This window comes from Thermomyces dupontii, assembly GCF_041956625.1.
Source record: "Thermomyces dupontii strain NRRL 2155 unplaced genomic scaffold VTN31scaffold_11, whole genome shotgun sequence".
NCBI classification, from domain to species: domain Eukaryota; kingdom Fungi; phylum Ascomycota; class Eurotiomycetes; order Eurotiales; family Trichocomaceae; genus Thermomyces; species Thermomyces dupontii.
Genome location: NW_027192317.1, coordinates 311526 through 331099, shown reverse-complemented (window position 1 = coordinate 331099; position 19574 = coordinate 311526). Strand labels below are relative to the sequence as shown.

At 52.4% G+C, this 19574-nt stretch overlaps 7 protein-coding genes across 7 annotated transcripts; 4 read left to right on the top strand and 3 right to left on the bottom strand.

The window, feature by feature from the left end:
* Positions 1-244: 244 nt before the first annotated feature.
* VTN31DRAFT_2198 (uncharacterized protein) lies at positions 245-2877 on the top strand (the record flags this gene model as incomplete). The annotated part of the gene is made up of 4 exons (XM_069402339.1): positions 245-991; positions 1055-1145; positions 1198-2259; positions 2321-2877. 4 exons carry the CDS (start codon positions 245-247, stop codon positions 2875-2877), a joined length of 2457 nt encoding a protein of 818 aa, XP_069257294.1.
* Positions 2878-2906: 29 nt separating this feature from the next.
* VTN31DRAFT_2197 (uncharacterized protein) lies at positions 2907-3714 on the top strand (the record flags this gene model as incomplete). Its single annotated transcript, XM_069402338.1, has 2 exons — positions 2907-2912; positions 2968-3714. The coding sequence occupies 2 exons, from the start codon at positions 2907-2909 to the stop codon at positions 3712-3714; spliced, it is 753 nt and encodes a 250-aa protein (XP_069257293.1).
* Positions 3715-7114: 3400 nt separating this feature from the next.
* On the top strand, positions 7115-8875 carry VTN31DRAFT_2196 (uncharacterized protein; the record flags this gene model as incomplete). Its single annotated transcript, XM_069402337.1, has 1 exon — positions 7115-8875. The coding sequence occupies one exon, from the start codon at positions 7115-7117 to the stop codon at positions 8873-8875; it is 1761 nt and encodes a 586-aa protein (XP_069257292.1).
* A 1504-nt stretch (positions 8876-10379) lies between these two features.
* Positions 10380-11365, top strand: VTN31DRAFT_2195 (uncharacterized protein; the record flags this gene model as incomplete). Its single annotated transcript, XM_069402336.1, has 2 exons — positions 10380-10455; positions 10509-11365. 2 exons carry the CDS (start codon positions 10380-10382, stop codon positions 11363-11365), a joined length of 933 nt encoding a protein of 310 aa, XP_069257291.1.
* A 378-nt stretch (positions 11366-11743) lies between these two features.
* On the bottom strand, positions 11744-13432 carry VTN31DRAFT_2194 (uncharacterized protein; the record flags this gene model as incomplete). The annotated part of the gene is made up of 11 exons (XM_069402335.1): positions 11744-11983; positions 12056-12410; positions 12482-12512; positions 12572-12597; positions 12657-12681; positions 12739-12868; positions 12933-12977; positions 13038-13044; positions 13102-13155; positions 13260-13297; positions 13373-13432. The coding sequence occupies 11 exons, from the start codon at positions 13430-13432 to the stop codon at positions 11744-11746; spliced, it is 1011 nt and encodes a 336-aa protein (XP_069257290.1).
* Positions 13433-15341: 1909 nt separating this feature from the next.
* Positions 15342-16634, bottom strand: VTN31DRAFT_2193 (uncharacterized protein; the record flags this gene model as incomplete). The annotated part of the gene is made up of 2 exons (XM_069402334.1): positions 15342-16529; positions 16605-16634. 2 exons carry the CDS (start codon positions 16632-16634, stop codon positions 15342-15344), a joined length of 1218 nt encoding a protein of 405 aa, XP_069257289.1.
* A 1753-nt stretch (positions 16635-18387) lies between these two features.
* Positions 18388-19536, bottom strand: VTN31DRAFT_2192 (uncharacterized protein; the record flags this gene model as incomplete). Its single annotated transcript, XM_069402333.1, has 1 exon — positions 18388-19536. One exon carries the CDS (start codon positions 19534-19536, stop codon positions 18388-18390), a length of 1149 nt encoding a protein of 382 aa, XP_069257288.1.
* Positions 19537-19574: the final 38 nt, after the last annotated feature.

Here is a 19574-nt window from a genome sequence, read left to right as displayed (position 1 = left end):
ACCTTCGACGCTTTGTGTTGATGATCGACCGGAAGTCAAAAAGCAAATTGTATGATCAAAGCGACAGGAGTGGCATGAGGTTTCCGAGCCGAACATCTGAAATCATCCGCTAATGTGATAATCACGTGAATTTGTATCGACAAATCAGACGTCACCATGTGGGTCCCTCCGAAGAGGAAATTGTAAATTTCTCCTCATCGCAAGTGTGTTTGTCTTCAACAACCCCAGCGGGCTTCTGTCGGCGATGGATGAGCTGTTTGACGTCTTTGAGGACCAGCCGCAGGCTGAGATCCTCCCGGATGAGTTTGAGACGAAGCCGCGACCGAGAAAGGACAAGCCCAGAAAGCGACAAGTCAACGGCGATGTAAAGAAGAACGGCTTGCCGGCGCAAACACAAGGTGATGGCCATGCGCCTGAAGGCCTGGGAGCCGATGGCGACGCCGATTCGGCGGCAGCGCAATCCGCAGATAGTGGCGAACCAGAACCTAAGCGTCAGCGACTACAAGACGATCGGCAAGGGCCCGTTGTCGCCGATACCTTCGAAACAGAACAGGAACGAGAAGTCGCTGCGGCCGGTCTGCAGACTACGGATGACAAGGGCACCGTTATCCTCTCCCACCATGTGCGCCATGAGGTTTCGCTGCCGCCGAATTACCCGTATGTCCCCATCTCCGAGCACAAAGCTCCGGCCGAACCCGCGCGCACGTGGCCCTTCACCCTCGATCCTTTCCAACAGGTTGCGATCGCCTCGATTCAGAGAGAGGAGAGCGTTCTTGTTTCCGCCCACACCAGCGCGGGTAAAACCGTGGTCGCGGAGTATGCCATCGCGCAATGTCTGAAGAACAACCAACGGGTTATCTACACGAGTCCCATCAAGGCTCTCAGCAACCAGAAATATCGGGAGTTCGCCGCTGATTTTGGCGACGTTGGTCTGATGACTGGTGATGTGACTATCAACCCCACGGCCACTTGCTTGGTCATGACAACCGAGGTATGTTTTTCTTCCGTCCAGTTCATCGGCTGCCCGAGTCTCGGTTGCTCAACCAAGGTGTAGATTCTGCGGTCGATGTTATATCGTGGTTCGGAGATTATGCGCGAAGTTGCCTGGGTCATCTTCGATGAGATTCATTATCTGCGCGATGCTAGTATGTGGCATGCACTCAAACATCAAACGTTGACCAAGGCTAACAAATGCAGTCCGGGGCGTTGTTTGGGAAGAGACTATCATTTTGTTGCCCGACAAAGTTCGATATGTGTTTTTGTCGGCGACAATTCCAAATGCTATGCAGTTTGCCGAGTGGATCGTGAAGACGCATAACCAGCCTTGCCACGTCGTGTATACCGACTTCCGACCTACTCCTCTGCAGCATTATTTCTTTCCCGCTGGTGGCGAAGGTATCCATCTCGTCGTGGACGAGAAGGGGATGTTCCGGGAGGAGAATTTCCAAAAGGCCATGAACTCGATAAAGAGCAGCAAAGGCGACGACCCGGCTGACGCACTGGCCAAGCGGAAAGGCGCGGGAAAGGACAAGAAACTCAACAAAGGTGGCAACAAGGGACCTTCGGACATCTTCAAGATCGTCAGAATGATCATGCTGAAGAATTATCACCCGGTTATTGTCTTCAGTTTCAGCAAGCGTGAATGCGAGGCCAACGCACTGGAGCTGAAATCTCTGGCCTTCAACGATGAATCCGAGAAGGAGATGGTTACCAAAGTCTTCAACAGTGCCATCGAGATGCTCTCTGAACAGGACCGACAACTTCCCCAGATTCAGAACATTCTTCCCTTGCTCCGCCGTGGCATCGGTGTCCATCACTCGGGCCTTCTCCCGATTCTCAAGGAGACCATCGAGATTCTCTTCCAAGAAGGACTGATCAAGGTGCTGTTTGCTACCGAAACGTTCTCCATTGGTCTGAACATGCCTGCGAAAACTGTAGTGTTTACCAATGTCCGCAAGTTCGATGGCACTGACTTGCGCTGGATCACACCCTCGGAGTTCATTCAAATGTCTGGCCGTGCCGGCCGAAGAGGTCTGGACGACCGAGGCATTGTGATCATGATGGTTGGCGAAGAGATGGACCCATCTGTCGCCAAGGAGATCGTGCGCGGGGAGCAAGATCGCTTGAATTCGGCGTTCCACCTTGGCTACAACATGATTCTGAACCTCATGCGCGTTGAGGGCATCTCTCCCGAGTTTATGCTGGAGCGGTGTTTTTACCAGTTCCAAAACATGTCCAACGTGGCGGACCTGGAGAAAGGTTAGAGCCCCCCTCTGTTCCCTCTTTCATTGCTATGTGGATTTATATTGACTTGTTGCAGAACTACATGAGTTGGAAGAACAGAGGGCTGCCATGTCCATTCCTGATGAGGCTACAGTCCGAGAATATTACGAGTTGAAGAAACAGCTAGCGACTTTTACCGAGGACATGCAAGCGGTGATCTCCCACCCTCAGTATTGCTTGCGATTCCTACAACCCGGCCGTCTCCTACAAATCAAGCAAAACGGTCATGATTTTGGGTGGGGTGTCCTTGTTAACTGCAAGAAGCGAAAGCAAAAACATAACGATACCGAGTTCACTGATCATCAGTCTTACATTATCGACGTCCTCCTCAAAATCGCCGATGGAGCATCTGTCGGGACTCGCCCTCATGGCGAGCTTCCGCAAGGGGTGGTGCCACCCAAAGAGGGCGAGAAGTGCCGGTTCGAGGTTGTTCCGGTGTTGTTGAATTGCATTCAGGCCATTTCACACATCCGGCTTCATCTTCCTAAGGAAGTGACAACTCCGGACTCAAGGAACAGTGTCAAGCGAGCTCTTGAAGAGGTGCAGCGGCGTTTCCCGGATGGAATTGCACTATTGGCCCAATCGAGAATATGAATATCCGGGATGAGTCGTTCAAAAAACTGATGAGGGTAAGTTGAGCGATATTTGGCGGTTCATACCGTATCGGCTGACGTTGTGTTCCAGAAAATCGAAGTCCTCGACTCCCGGATTCTGTCGAATCCCTTGCACAATTCGCCGCGGCTTCCGGAGCTGTACAATGCATACGTGAAGAAAGTGGAGCTGGGAGAGCGCATCAAGCAGCTGAAGAAGAGAATTTCGGACACCATGTCCATCATGCAACTGGACGAATTGAAGGCCCGGAAGCGAGTTCTTCGGCGATTTGGCTTTATCAACGAAGACGAGGTTGTCCAGTTGAAGGCTCGAGTAGCCTGCGAAATTAGCACGGGTGATGAGCTCATGCTTAGTGAACTGCTGTTCAATGGTTTCTTCAACAACCTGACTCCGGAGCAGTGTGCCGCCGTGCTCAGCTGTTTTGTTTTTGAAGAGAAAACAAAGGACGCGCCAGCCATGCGCAAGGAAGAGCTCATCAAGCCATACAAGGAAATTGTGGCCCAGGCAAGGATCATCGCCCGGGTGTCGCAAGAGTCTAAATTGGCCATCAACGAAGAAGAATACGTGCAGAGTTTCCACTGGGAGTTGATGGAGGTCCTGTACGAATGGGCCAAGGGCGGATCCTTTGCGGATATTTGCCGGATGACGGATGTCTATGAAGGCAATCTGATTCGCGTGTTCCGTCGACTGGAAGAGCTGCTGCGACAGATTGCGCAGGCTGCCAAGGTCATGGGCAGTGAGGAGCTCGAGCAGAAATTCGAGACAGCTCTGACCAAGATCAAACGCGATATTGTGGCTGCACAGAGTCTGTACCTGTGAAACCCGTCCTTTTGTTTTTCTTTTTGCTTGGGGATTATCATTATATTATACAGCGTTCAGAGAGAAAAGGTCTATTGCATGGTTATGGCGTTCACGGGATGATCGGATTTCTGGTGCCGGGATGTACTTATTTACAGTTGCCATGTTTACATTCATTTATTAGAGGTATCTGGAATTTGGGAGCAGACCATGGTGTATTGTTCATAGAAGCCCGCCGCGATGAATTCTCACTGATATTGTGAGTTCACGAGGGTATAAAGCGAATATGTACTTCTGTGTGGATGATTCGCTTTTTCTGTTCCATGCAGAGCCTCCAAACTGCGGAGTAAATTCAGTTGCTATGCTTTTTCATCAGTAGTAACTTGTTGTGAATGAGACCCCTACCCTCCTTCAATCGAGCTCCAATTCTGCCGACTGTGCTGGAACGAGTCTTCATGCGACGTTGGGGCTCTGCCGACAGGATTGGACGTGTACTCACCTTTGTCACCTTTGTAGAGCCTGGACTGTTATTTTTTTCATGTCCAGTCCATCTTGTGGACAATGAGAGAGCTTTTATCGATCTGCACGTCACTGAGCTACATATGTCTTCGTTGGCCAAGTGCACAGTTGACCATCATCAGAACAATATGTCACTGCGGATTGCTCCTGTTTTCCGCATGTCTCTGAAATTGGGGAGCAGTAGATTTCTTTAGCTTCGAAAACATTGACTACTTTGTCGGCTGCGCAGCCTCTCAACGGAACGGTGACTACGACTCGCTCTGAAATCCCATTGTCTTGCGCAGGCAGAATGTCCACCAGGTGCGCGATTCAACCCGGAGAACATGAAACTCCTCGAGGCGCAGACTTCCCAGCGAGTCAAGATCAGCTGGAAGAAGGGATGGTGGGAGCATTGTAGAAATGCGCCTGAGGGGATCCAATCCGAGCATGATCATCTCGATTCCTTTGCCTCCGGAGCTTCTGCTTCAGATCGTGCAATATCTAGAACCAGAAGACAAGTCCGATACCAGAAGATCGATTGGCGGAGACCTCAGCGGACGATGAAATCTGGAATCTTCAAGTGTCCGATCGCTACGTGGTTCTCCTCACGGAAAGAATGTGGCCGCTACTACTATCTTTCGATTCCCTTTGACTCCAACCCTGACGCTGGCATGTATCTGAACCGCGTGGGATTTGAAGACGTCGCGAAAATTCAGAGGAAGAATTCGACGACTGGCCCAAGCAATTTGCTCTCGTGGAGGACACGGTAATCATGACTGGATCGATGGCAGGTTCTCCCATCCTCCTTTGGGATCTGACCTCCGGTCGCATTCATTCAAACAGTTGGCAGTTTCTCGCCGGAGGAGCTGTGCTTGTGGTACGTGAACATGGATGAGAACATGCTCGTAACAGTCGACAAACTCGACTGGGACGCCAAATCCGCAAAAGGCACAGCAGACCAAGTGGACATTGACTGAGCAGCTGCTCGAGAAAAAAAAAAAACCATTTCCGCGTCGCTGTCCGGTCGTCCTGTGGACGCCGAAAAGTTCGCACCATCAAATCTCACAAGCATTCAGATATATGGCCGCAGGGCATTCAGATGTCTGCTTCATCCGGGGCATCATCGCACAATGCACCTCATTTACGGCCATGCCACCGACAAGCTGAGTATCCGGCCGAATCACCAGTCCGCTCTCCAGAATATCCACATAACAAACTGCGCCTTTCTCACCCCCGATATATTCTACCACTGGTGCGACGGGGAGAGGCTGGTCGAGGTATTCAACCCAGACCAGCAGACCAAACCCGAGCTCTCGTACCAACCGGATATCGGAGAAGTCACTGTTCGCGCGTGCTTCAACCGGGCGAAAGATGAAGGATGGATCGATCCTGGAAATTTCCCCATGGAACCCTTGGGCGACCGTGAAGTTCTTTGCCTGCTCAGTTGTGACGGCATCCACTCCTGGTCCTTCAATCCTAACTTTACTCCCAACTTCTCGGGTATGGAGCCTTTTGCTGCAGCGGAGGAATGTGGCATGAAACGGAAATAAATCCCATTCAAGTGCTATTATGTTTTTCCCAAGCGAGTTCAAGTAGCGAAAGTCTGGTCATTCCTTCACTGCTTTGCTGAGTACTTCTCTTGTGTGTTGGAAATCCAATACAGACCTCCCGTGAGGGAACTGCCGGCCGCAATCAGTCAAGGTCTCAAGTTTCTCATCCAGAGCATCCAAAGTCCAAACAGAGACATCAATGGATCATTGACAGCCCGCACAATGTCTGTGGCAATCGAGAATGAAATGGTTCAAAAAAGCTCTGGATGCATGCCGGCATGGGGAAACGCCCCGGGCTGATGGTCTTCCCATACTCGATCTTCAACCGACAGGAAGCTCATGTCATTGCCATTGAGTCCGTAGGGCTTGTTAAGGACCACGTGGATACATGCTTGGGATCAAAACTCCCGTGCCTTGGTGGTAAGATCAAGTGGACTGAACAAGTTGCGTTTAAGAGACCCAACGGAAACTCAATGCACTGCCAAGTTGACGCAGTCGAGAGTCGAGACTTTGCGAAATTCTGTTCCTGTTCTCGTTCTCTTCCTCGGCTCTTGGGTGCAAATGTGCCGAGCCGAGTGATGTCGGGTTCCGTCCGGTGTCGGAATACAGTACTACAGTACATACCTAGGTACATAGGCGCAAATTCCATAGAATACCCCAAATGGCCGCACTTCACTCTCCACGACATCTTGCCGGACCATCCGCATCGATCTCCTTTTCCTCCCATATAAGAAATGACTTCTCTGTCAGAAGATGACTGCAAGGCTATCAAGAATCATCCCTTGAGCGATTCTCTCGACCGTTTGCAAGAAGTCTCTCCAGGATGTGGAGCATTCATTTTCCCTTGTCAGTTCTCTTGACGGCCTTGACGACAGATTCGCACAGCATTGTCAGAATGTAGTATCGCGACTTCTCTATGCTTTGCAGGGAGAAGAAGCAGCCTTCAACCTTCGGTCGAGGTTCAGCAGTCGTAATGCAGCATCAGAAATCGCGCGTCTGTTTGAGCGTGTTCAGAACGGCGAATTCAGCTACCAACACTATCGCCCTCTCGTGAAGCTCGTCATCCGAAATGCGTCCGACTATAATAGCTGGAGCGCCGTCCTCGACCTCATCACCACGCTCTCGAGAGTGACCCTGACACCAGCGACCATCCCTCCGGCGCCTAATAACAGCACACCCCTCACCCACACCTCTGCGTCGCAACAGGACGCCGAACAGACCAAGAAGCTGGTCGATGCAAGAGTCTTTGAGGGCATCCAGGCTCCACGTATCGAGATGTTCAGGGATTCTACGAGAAATACTTTGAGGGAAAGGCTTGGACGGAGCGTGCCCGGGATGTCTACAAGTCAATACAGTGCCGACATGTTGGTGGCATGTGGACTGGGCTTCTTCAGACCACCCAGGACAACGTGCAGAACTGGCTGTTTCAACTGCAGGAGGATCATCTCTCGGAGGAGCGACGTCGCTACTACAAGATCAACCTCCCAAGAGAGCTTATCGGTGGCGAGGCCCAGCGGCAGATTGATCTGATCGTCAAACGAAAGAGCGGGAATCCGTCGGATACCGAGCACGATTGGAGAGAAATCGAGGTGATTGGCGAGCTCAAGGCGTCCAACAACGATGGTGTCAAAAAGCCATTGGTGCAGCTCGCCCGATACGCGCGAGACGTGTTCGCCTGTCAGCCGACGCGCCGCTACCTCCACGCGTTTACCATCTGCGGGCCGTTCATGACGGCGTGGGTCTTTGATCGCTCAGGATGCTACAGCCCGGGCCAGTTCAATATCCACACGGAACCAGAACGATTCATACGGCTGATCGCCGGTTACACGATGATGGATGAGGAAGAACTGGGTCTGGACACGTTCATGGAACGGGATGGCGACCGTCGCTTCATCCGCGTCGAGCACGAGGGGACCGAGAGGAAACTGCAGCTGGAACTGGAGCCTCTCACCCGTCAGCGGGCGATCGTCTGCCGCGGAACGTCCTGCTTTCTCACAAAGGCCCCGGACTCTGACGACTGGGACCACGTCGCCAAGTTTTCATGGACGTCCGACCGACGGAACCCCGAGGCCCATCTTCTCGAACTGGCGAAGCAGAAAGAAGTTGAAGGCATCGCCAGATTGGTCGGTCACCAGCATCAAAGACTGCGTTCAGGCATTACGTTTACGAGACCGTACACTTTCGGTGGTACATCCAGCGCCGCTTCGTCGTTTTCCCAGTCCCAGTCGCCCAGTGTTCGATCGTTTAGCGAGCTCCACGGCCTGACCATCGCGGAGAGTGCGGGTGAGTGCCCATCAATGAAACGCAAGTCAGTTGATGTCGGCCCGAAATCAAAGCGATCCAGGTCCAATAGCCGATCGATCCCACCACAGAATGAGGTAACGTACGATGTGGTAGAAGCGCAGGGGACCAGTCTACTCGCACCTAGTGACGGCCCGTACGACAACCGCATTCTGCGCTGTCTCGTCATCTATCCCGCCGGCCGGCCGATCCATAAATACCAGTCGCTTTTGGAGCTGTTGGAAGCGCTGCGCGATGCGATCAAGGCGCACGAATCCCTTTACTGCAAAGGAAACATCCTTCACCGGGATGTCTCCGAAAATAATATCATCATAACCGATTCCAAAAAGACTGGCCGCGTGGGGATGCTGATCGACTTGGATCTCGCCAAGGAGCTCGGCACCCAGCGAAGCGGCGCTCGCTGCCGCACCGGCACCATGGAGTTTATGGCTATTGATGTGCTGCTCAACAGGGATCATACCTACCGGCATGATCTCGAGTCGTTCTTCTATGTGCTTATCTGGCAGTGCGGTCGTCGGGGCTGGCAGTTTGTCAACAGACTAAAAGATCGACCGGCGGATAGTTCTTTCACAGACTGGTATACTGGCTTCTTCAGGAAGATCGCAAACGCCAAAATTGGGAATATGACTGCCAAGGGATTTGGGCAGATTCTAGAGGAGTTCCCACCTGAGTTTGATTGCATCAAGCCGCTTTGCAAGGAGTTACGGCGAATCTTGTTTCCTTGGGGTGGTGAAGACATCTTCACAGGCACACCCAAGGATCCGGAGGTTCTCTATGGGCAAATCATCGAGGCCTTTGACAAGGCGATTGGCGATATTAGAGCGGGATTATAAACTGTTGGTTTTTTCTATAGTTGCTTGGTGTTTGGATACCCAGTGTGCTTTGTTTGATTGCGCCCAAGTCCACGCCTTTGTCGCCATTCCTGAAGAACTCTTGCCTTTCACTGCCAAGTGAAACCGAGGAAGACAACAGAATGAAACAGTCATCTTCTCAATGGCTTTGAAGCCATTCTCGATCGGATCCACCTAAGGCTCCGGTACGACAACCTGTGTTCGTCCGCCCGAGGCAATGTATCCAACCATTTCCTCAACGAAGCAAAGGCGGATGCTGAGGAAGAGAGCTTCAGAAGTGTGCCGAAATCGGTCTGAACGGCCGTCAGGTACGAATATACCACAAGCCTTTTATCCCCGAGCGAAGGCTTGAGCGCTTCTCACTTTGATTTGTACGAAGTACCTACTGTACTCGTACACGCGCACCCAGGACGCACCCACACGTTTTATATTCAAAGGAAAAAACTATTAATTAGAAACCTGCTCCGTTCTTGGAGGAAACTCTAGCATTTTGCTGAATCGCCCCGACATGTGGCCGCTTGCAATAGTGTTCCGAGCGATGTCTGTTTCTGGACAGAAATTGACTCGGTATTTATACCGAGTAGTAACCCGTAGTTACGAGGTCTCCATCAGAAGTCCCTTCGGGCCAATGTCTTGGCACGTAATTTATATTATGTAATTAAAGTAGCTAGCTTATTCAGGAAGGTACCGAGTCCAAGCATTCGTACCAGATACCTCTACGATCTCTACGTGACACGGATTATTCTGCTTGTGGGTTAGGTTACCCAAAAAAACCATGAAAAGGAATCTTCATGCTTAGTAGTGAACTTGCTGTTTTGTTTACTGATGATCTTAGATTCGTTGCTAAATGTCTACTTGCAGTAATATTTATGTTGTCGAGGTACCTGGTGCCTGGAGCAAGTACGAATATTGTGTACTTTCCCTAAATGGATAGGTGTTCTTGTATATTACAAGCCTATTACAAAATTACATGACCAAGGGGGTGACAAAACTTTTGATGCGGACCTTGTAAGCTAACTGAATATGGCAAGCGAGTGGAATTGACCTAAGCTAATCCATAAATGGCATAGCAGAATTTTCGAGAGACAGTGATTGGTTCGTTTTGGGACGGAACAGTTCGCGGAGCCACGCCAAAGCTAAACTGGTGACGGGCCAATTGACGACGACTTCGAGGACTTGGTACAATTACGTAATCAGTGGACGCGCGCTTGGGGCTCTGCCCGGTGACCGTTGCCTACTGCAACATTGCCAGCGGCCACTTGATCTCCTCTTTTCATACTGCAAGCGAGCCGCGCAATCTGCCGCACAACTCCTCCCCTGCTTATCGTCGGGAGATTAGAGCATCACCTTAAGACTGTTTCTCATCTCTCGAAGATACTCGGTTCGAAATTCTGCCACTTCTTGTCCATCGCCATCCCCTGTTGGGCGGTTGGGCTGCTGCTTCATTCTCGACGATCGCCTCCCAGTGCCATCAGCTGTCGACATCATGAACAGCCTGGTGGCCACTCCTCCTGTTCCTCCACACTTTTATGAACACTCTCGTTTCTCTCCTTCTCGTTCCAGTGAGTCATGCCCTTTCCACTCAGCCATGCTCGGGTAGCTGATCCCAGAAAAGTGTCGACACCAACCCAACCCAGCAGCAGCCGCAAACGCAAGGCCGACGATGACGGTCACGACAATGACACTCGCATGTCTGCTTCGCCTACCGGCTCTCCAGGCATAGCGCCACGGTCGCTACCGAACCGACAGATCAAACGCGCTCGCCACAACGTGTCCGGGCGGCCCCTGTCATTACCCCGGTTACTCGAGACGCTCGATTCGGAGGCTCTTCGGTCCGTGTTGCAGACAATGTGCCAACGGCATCCCGAGCTGAACGAGGAGATTGTCAGCACGGCTCCGCGACCCAGCGTGGCTGCCACACTGAATGTCCTCAACAATTATCAATCTACGCTGCAGAATGCGTTTCCGTTGGGTGTGAATCCGTCATCAGACTACGCCTATAATCGCGTACGACAACATTATACGAATCTTTTGGACGCCCTCAGCGATTTTACTCCGTACTTCTTGCCCCCACAAGAGACGCAGCCGTCCACGTCTCTCAGCTACCTCGACGGAGCGACAGAGATCATTCACCGTCTTCCACGCTGGGATACGCCGCACCACAACATTGATCGTGATGCGGCGTACGAGGAGATCAGCAAAGCTTGGAGTTTGGTGATTCGAGAAGCGGCCAAGCGAGGGGCAGGGATCCAGCTGCAATATGGTGGATGGGACCAAAAGCTTGCGAAGCACAACCAAACCTCGGGCGGCAAGCTCCAAGGCGCGGTCGACGAGTTGAGCTCGTGCCTGGGCTGGATGGGCGGATCGGGCCTCCACGGTGCGGGCCCTCCCGCCGGGGATGCGGGTTCGATTCGAGATCAGCTTCTGTCAGGGACATATGGGTTGGGCGTTCCGTTGAAAGCGGGGTGGTGATCAGTCATCGTTTATGAACGATCACGATACGACCGTAATTCTTTTCTCTATCCATCTTTTGGATCATCTTCATTGCATCGACCAGCGATCCACATAGACTCGGAGATGGGGCGTTTTGATTCGCTCATTCGGTCGGAGTTTGATACTTGTTCGATATTCCCGGTAGCCTGTCGATTACTGGTTTTCCTATGAATACCTAGGTAGTCTGCCTACTTGCATGGACATTCTCTGGAAAAATTTTTTACTTTACTTTTTATTTTTTTTTTTTTTTTTTTTTTCTTTAATATCAATCAGTCATAGAATATTATAAAAATCATTCCCATAGTCTCTAAGAGTCGTAGCCCAAAATGCAAACCATTTTCCATGCAAAGAAATCAATCAAGAACTGGGAGGCCTTTGGCCATAGATGAAGTGCACCAGAGTGTAGATATGAATCGAGCGATCGGTGAGAATCTTGCGGACCTCAGTCAATAGGGCCTCGACATCCTCCACTGTCCAACCAAGGACGGTGGTGAAGAGCCGCAGACTGTACGCGTGCATGCCTTCGTACATGTGGAGTTGTTGGTAACGGCCGATTTCTTTGAGTTTGGGGTCTTTTGGCCAGGGGTTGAATGGTAGCTAACAATAAGCAGGGTCAGCTTTGTGCTCCTTCCATCACCTACAAGAGGAAAAAAAAAAGGTTAAGCGTACCGGGAAAATAGTTGTTTGAACATTTTGAAACCCAACCGCCTTGAGCCGATCCGGCCATGTACGGACCGTTCGCATATTCTTGCCGAACCGCCGTGCGGCCTCGTGCAGGTGACTTGACCACTTCATCCACGCCGTGGCCTTTCGTCGCGAGTCGTCGTCGCAGAAGCAGTTGAGCTCGATGGTTTGGAACTCGACCCAGCCGCCGGGCTTGAGGTGATCGTAGCATTGCCTGAACAGCGTGTCAAAGTCCTTGACCATGCCTTCCATTTCGCGGCCATGGATGAAGTCGAAGGGCTGTGAGTAGGACCAGGGGGCTTCGTAGTCATCGACTTCGAATTGGACATTGGGAGGGACCCTTTGATTCATCCGTCAGACAGAGAGAGAGAGAGAGAGAGATGAGGCGAGAGGATAGGAAAGGGGACGTACCATGATGGTTGGATAGGGCTCAGGTCATTGCCTGGTGATCTGTGAGTTGGTTTTCTCCTTTGAATCTACTCTTGTCGGTTCAAAGCGTACCGATTACAAGTGCATCGGGATGCTCGCTTGGTGGGTGGTCAACCTGTTGGCTGTCGTTCCTGCATTCGAAAAGAGGCAGACTTACTCGGCAAAATCAATTGCCCAGATGCCTGGAATCGGCGATTCAGCATCTTGAAGAGTTCAAGAAGAATGCTCATCACTCTTACCTGTCCCCGTGCCCAGATCTAATACCCGCTGGGGATTCCCAATGGGGGCAAGATATAACCGGCCTCCGGTGAGCATCAAGTAGATGTGATGGGCCAGGTCCATGCGGTTTTGTTCGTCTTCATCGTTTGGCTTATGACAGGTCAGAATGTTGGTCGAGCACACAAGAAAGGGAGGTGGTCAATCTCAGGCTTACCAGGAGGTGTGAGCCTTCCTTGTAGGCATGATATCGTCGTCCGTTCTGGAACGTGGATGCAATCAGCTGAAACGGCTCCCTTCCAGGGGGTACTATGTTTTGTACCTCATATCTAAGCCCGATGTCAGCAAGAGAAAAGAATGAAATGCAGACACGTGGGACGACCTACTTGTAATTTCTCACACTGGAGGATATCGACGATGTATAGCTGGCATCTCCGATGCTGCCGAACTCATCCTCCGTCAATACAAAAAACAAAAACCACTGCACTCGGGCGCGATGTCGAATCCAACTGCAACCCAGTCGTAAAGAAAAGAAAGTACTTACGACCCTTGAAAGGCAGAGTCGGTGTCGCTTAGGACGTCCTGGGTGTAGACGGTCAGTTTCCAGGTCGGCCTGCCCTGTTAGGTACCAGGAGATATGAGAACGGGGAGACGAACGTCTGCCTGGATGTTTTCGTGACGAAGCATGGATGGCTGAGGATTGAAATTGATATCCATTTTGTCCACGGTCGCCCTTGAGTACGACTTAAATAGTGGTAGGTAGGTCCTACTCTCGCGAGTGTACTCCGTACTCCCTGTGCTGATCAATTGTCGTGTCGATACCCAAATCAGAGAGAACTACCGATCAAATGGACTGTTGTTGAAGATTTCTGCATGGCTCCATTCCCAACATTCTAGGGTTGTTGTATAGGTTAGGAAGCTTTTTTCGGTGGTTCTCGTCAAGGCAACCATCCAGCCCTTCTCCGTCATTCCAAGCTGTTCAGTCCCCGGAGAAACGCTCTTTCCGTGACGACTGACGAGGAGAATTTTTGTGTTGTTCTTTTTTTTGCGCCTTTTGTTTTTACCATTTTGAGGAGACCATTTTTGGATCCATGGCAGAACATCGGCAAGAATGGGATATGATTCGTGGGATGAGCCTCTCTCTGCATGCGGGCTGGGGAACAAGCGCCAGCGCAACCCTCGAATCTCAACATCCAATGCCAGAATTCCGCCTAGTGGTTTACCTACAAAGTGCCTGGAGTAACAATCCCAGCGTTCAATCAACGCCGGCTCGGTGGTTGATTGATCAGAAGGGCATCCTGGTCCTGGCGTTTTCTACATCTCTCCACACCACGACGCTGCGTTTTCCAAACTAGGAAGGTATATTACTGAATTATGTAATCCATCACTGTTCTTTGAACCTCACTCCAACCAACCACTCCACGCACGCCTAACTTGACGAGTCCCCAGAAAGGGGTGGTTACGGACGACGTGCAGCCCTTGATTGATCGTTCTGATTTTTGGGCTTTTGGACTTTGGCAAAATGGCGCTTGACGCTTCTCAAAACGGCCGGATTAACCCCCGTCGACGTTTTCCGAGCGTTCTCGCCGACGAGACCCCGGCTTGTGGTTTGTTCTTCGCGGTTAGACTCCTGTCTTACTAGTTACGTTGTAGGTTATGTTGGTCAAGGCGTTGATGCGATGATCATATTGCAACGGCTTCGACTGGGCCCTGCACTTCTTGACGATTGAGAAGGGCGATTTGATTGATGGATCGATTGCTCGTATTCTGGAGTGACATCATGCAGATTGCAGGCAAAAGCGTCAGGTAAAGCCTTGGCCGATCATCCAAGCCCAGAATTTGTACAGACCACGCACTTTTGAGTCTCTTCATCTTGGACTCCTTCCACCAAAAGTTCAGAACATGGCTAGGTTAGGTTATTCTTGTTTGTGCAGGTCGTACTCCGTACTTGGGTTAGGTCATCCCATCTTTTGCAAAAGAATCTCAATCAGAATCGTCCCACGATGCAGATCGTACAGATCGTACATGGACCGATGTCAGAAGTAAGGTCGATTATGAAGAAAAAAAAAAATTCATCAGTCTTGCCAGTCCTTCAAGTCCTGCGGATGACCACTTCATCGCCGGTGCACGAGTACAACGCATCATGTCAGGGTCCATCTCTCAGCATCCTGGGCTATCGTCTTGATTCCGAGCCCATCCCATCGTCAGATCCAACATATCAAGCGCCCTGGAGCTCAATTCTCGGTCTGCACCCCGAATCATACCCTCGCGACCGACATCCGTCGGGTTGTCGGCCAACAATCAACGTCGACCTCTGTCTAGCGCGGCGCGTCTAATCCTTGATCTGACAGTCGTACTAGCAAGGGACCCCAAGGTCTGGACGAATCAGGTCAATGCGGCGCAGACAGATAGAAACGAGGTTGTAGAAATCCATTTTTGCAGCCGGCCATACTTGTACATGTCCTCCGAAAGATCGGAGCGACCTGCATTGGAAACCCTGAAAGCGTTGCAAACCCCATATTTGATACCGGGAACAAAAACACCACAAATCCGCAAGGGAAGCGACTCAGAGGCTCACAGGCAAACTATTACATAGGCACAGAATTACCCCCCTCCCCTGGTTCGCTCACAGGATCGCCCTTGTTGCCAACCGCAGAAGCCAGCCTGCATCCGCCCACCCGCCCTGGTCCCCTGCTTTCTCGATCGGCCGATCGGGAACATCATCGATCGCCTCGTCACCGCTGCTGTCGCCGCCGTCCTGCGCCTCGTTCGTCATTCCCGGTTTCGATACCGGTTGGGCCTCCTGCGAGGGAACGGCGGTGGGCGCAACAACAGCCTGCTGCGATGTGGATGGCTCCTCCTCGGCGATGCCGAACAGTGTCCGCTCGATGAATCGATCCACCCAGCGGCCCAGACCGAACCCGCGCTCTCGCGTGAGACGCTGAAACTCTGCCTCGTCTAGATCGTCATCGGGTTCGCTGTCCGAGTCAAACAACAGGGATGACGATTCGTCGCCGTCCAGTTCAACCTCTTGGTAACGGGCCATCTCCGCCCGAACGCTTTCGTCCACAAAATCGGGCTCGATGCTGCGAATCGATTCCTCGCTTGGCCGAGAGCGAGACCCGTTTGCTGGCAACTCGGCGTTGTCAATTGCAGTCATTGAGAGATCGATTTTACTAGGTCCACGGCTTCCCCGGCGCGATCGCGATCCTTGTCGCGATGACATGGTAGCCGGGGTTGAGGCTCCCGACTGCGACCGTGACGTTCCAGAGCGCCGCCCTCGCCGTGGCTTGATCTCATCGCGGTCTGCTTCGGACACCAGGCTTGTGGAGCTTTCCCGCTTCGCTAGCCAGCTCTGCCCCTTCTCCTCGCGCGTAGACGTGGCCAACGCGAGACCGGCTTGCAGCATCCACTCAGTGTCCTGTCGAGTTGAAGCAGCAGTAGTAGTAGTAGTCTCCCCTCTCTGGAACGATAGCGTAGGCCCGGGCGTCTGAGTGCCATTCCGTCTCCCAATGCTTCGATTGTAGGATGGCTTCTCCCTTCCCAAGGTCTGGAGGCTCGTGTCGCTCATCACGCGCCCGGAGCTTCTGCGGTGCCCATGATGGAAATGCTGCGAGGCGCTCCGGGAGTGCGAACCCGCGCCGGGAGAATTCGGCACGAACATTGTCGAGAACAGGGCAGAATACCTACGACTGTTTGCGGAGTCGCTGGTTGCAACGTCGTCAATGGGAAAAAGAGGGGTCAGCGGTGCGAGCGAGCCGGGATTGAGGGCTGGATAAGAGCGGCGCGAGCCAAATGGACTCGGCGAGCCTGACTGTAGCGATCGGAGGAGATCTGAAGTCAGCTTGTAAGATGTTTCGCTACGAATTCGATGCATTACATCACTCACCTCAATGCGGGTCAGGTCAGATACAGACATGGGCGTGGGACAGACGGATGAATGGCGACTGAGATTCCCGCTGAGTAGTACTTACTCCGTATATTGGCCGAATTCAACGTTGACTTTGCATTAGTGGCCTTTTTCTCAGTCCTGAAAATCGAAGACAATGAGTTCTGAGAGCTACGGTGAGGAAGAGATGAGCTTAGCTACTACGGCTACGGATTACGATTTTCCATCGGAACGAAGCTCCCTCCAGCTTGGTCGCCTTGGTGTCTTATCCGAGGTCAACTACTCACCTCTCCTAGCCTCAAGACCAAAGGCAACTACAACTCCTAGTACTTCATCTGGCTGATAGGTACTCGCTCGCCGCTGGCAGACTTACGCTCAAGACGCAACAATCGATTGCCAGAGAAACTGTAATTGAGATTTTGACCGAATCGAGTATGAATGCAGCAATGTTCCTCGTTGCAGCCGAAATGTCGTGGCTTCAGCTTAGGTTTTACAAAACAAAATGTGACTCATGAAATCACTATAGGACCAGTCTGCTGCGTCGTGGTATGAGAATCGCCTCTGTTGGCTGTCGCTACAGGTCGAATTGGTAGATTGCTCGCCCTGCCGCTCGAACTCACGGTCTCCGTAGGTCCCAAGGCTCACTTCAGGGACTCTCCCATTCCGACACCCAATGATGATCAGCTGGTGATGAAGGTCCTCGTGTAGCGGGGAACGCAATCGCACGTAGATTGACGGCGGGACCTGCCTGGAGATCGAGTGGCCGCCTTTCCACGAAATCGCTGCTCCCGATGGTAGCATTGGCGAGTATGTCCTGGCTTATGATTATACGACCTTTCACATCCCAGAGCATGTCAGCTTCGAAGGTGAGGAATTGGAATTGATAGTATGTAGTAGTAGAGTAGTATCGGAAAACAGAGCTGACAGTCGATCAGAAGCTGCCACGATCCCCTACGGTGCACCGTCCGGTCCTGTACATCTGCCTTCTGACTACAAGTAACCAATTCTGAGTTTGGCCGCGAGCACCGCTCTACACGGCCTGTATAACAACCTGCGGCTGTCAGCGCCGTGGGCGCCTGCCACGGAACCGACGCCACTCCTCGCCTACGGAGGATCCACCGCCGTCGGTTTCTTTGCGATCAAACTCGCGGGGCAGGCAAACACTCACCCCATCATCGCCGTGGCCGGAAAAGTCGTGTCGTATGTCAAGACCCTGGCCCGTCCAAAGGCGACACCGTCGTCGACTACCGTAACTGTCCTGATGCCGTCGTGCAAGGCCTCCAGGCAGCACTGAACAAGGCCGCGCCGGGCGTTACTCACTCCCCGTATGCGTTCGATGCCGTTACCGAGCACAGGAGTTGTCGACATCGTCGGTTTAAATATCGATACCAAAAGGTGTGGCGACATTCGTGCGACTTTACAACGCTGAGGCTCTCCCGTCGAGTCCCGGCCCTGTATGGCGATGTCGCCCCCGTCGGCGACGTGGCCTTTATCGGCTTTCGGTACGTTTGAAAGGGGCTGCGGGATGGTTGCTTTTCGGGGCTTCCGTTTGAGGTGCGCGAGAACGGCCTCGAGGGCGTCGAGGCTGCACTCACCGACCTCAAGAACGGTAAGGCCAGCGCCGTCAAGTATATGTGTTTAGAATTGCGGATACGCCGCAATTGAACAATGAATCCCTGCGATTCACAAATTTGAAGTATTGTAAGTGAGTAGCCGTTACAAGGGCAGTTAGACATACAAATCTCTACTCTACATCCTCTATTTCGTCCGGTCTCGCTGTTAGTCACGACACAATCTTGCCCTTGTTGACAACGAAGCCCTCCAGCGCCGAAATTGCCGCGTACAGCCGATTCTCCGCCTGAGGGAACACCAGCGAGCGGTTGCTGTAGAACACCTCGTCGCTGACTTCCTCCGGGTGACGAGGCAGGCAGTGCATGAACTTCCAGTGCGTTTTGGCACCGCCACGCTTGGCCAGGTCCGGCGTGATTTGGAATCCCTCAAAGGCCTTCATTTTCTCTACGGCCTGCGCCTCCTGACCCATCGACACCCAGGTATCCGTGACGAGGATGTCGGCGTCCTTGACCGCCTCCTCGGGCACATTTGTCTGGAAAAGCTGCCCGGGAGAGGCAACGCCCTCTCGCGCCCGTTTGATGATTTCCAGCATGTGAGGCGGGATCTCGTACCCGCGTGGGGTCGCAACCGCGAGGTCGACGCCAATCTTGGCCGCGGCGATGGCCGTGTCGAAGAGGACGTTGTTTGCGTCACCCACCCAGGCAATCTTCAGCCCTTCGAGACCCAAGCTGGACAGGCTGGCGGTTCCGCGGGTCGGGAAGGTCTCGTAGATGGTGAGGAAATCCGTGATTATTTGGAGCGGGTGATAGCTGTCGCACAGGGCGTTGATGACGGGCACCGACGAGTGCTTTGCCAGATCCGCCACATCTGCATGCTTGTTGACTCGAGCCACGATGCAGGATGTCATGGACGAGATCACGACAGCCGTGTCATAGAGCGACTCATTCACGCCAAGTTGAATGTCATCCTTGCCGAGGAACATTGGGTGGCCGCCCATGTGCACAATGGCCCCTTCTGTGGACACGCGAGTTCTTGTACTCCTCTTGCTGAAAATCATCGCAACCGTCTTGCCGGCCAACGATCCTTGCAAATTCCGGGACACTGTGCCGGACTTGATGTTCTTCTTATGCAGCGCGGCATTGCGCACGAGGGCTGTAAACTCGGCCGGGGTCAGGTCCGCTATTGAAAGAAGATGCCGGGGCGCAAATGGCGAAACCGGAGGCGTCGTTGCGGTGGTGGACACTGCACGCTGCTGGACATGCTGTTTGCGGACTTGTTGTAGGCATTGGTTGCGAGAAGTGCTGAATTCTGACCCTTTGCGGAGTCCGACTCGGATCGTGGACCTGAGGCTCGAAGCCATTGCAGCGGAGGGGCAGCTTATTCGCGTGATTCCAGACA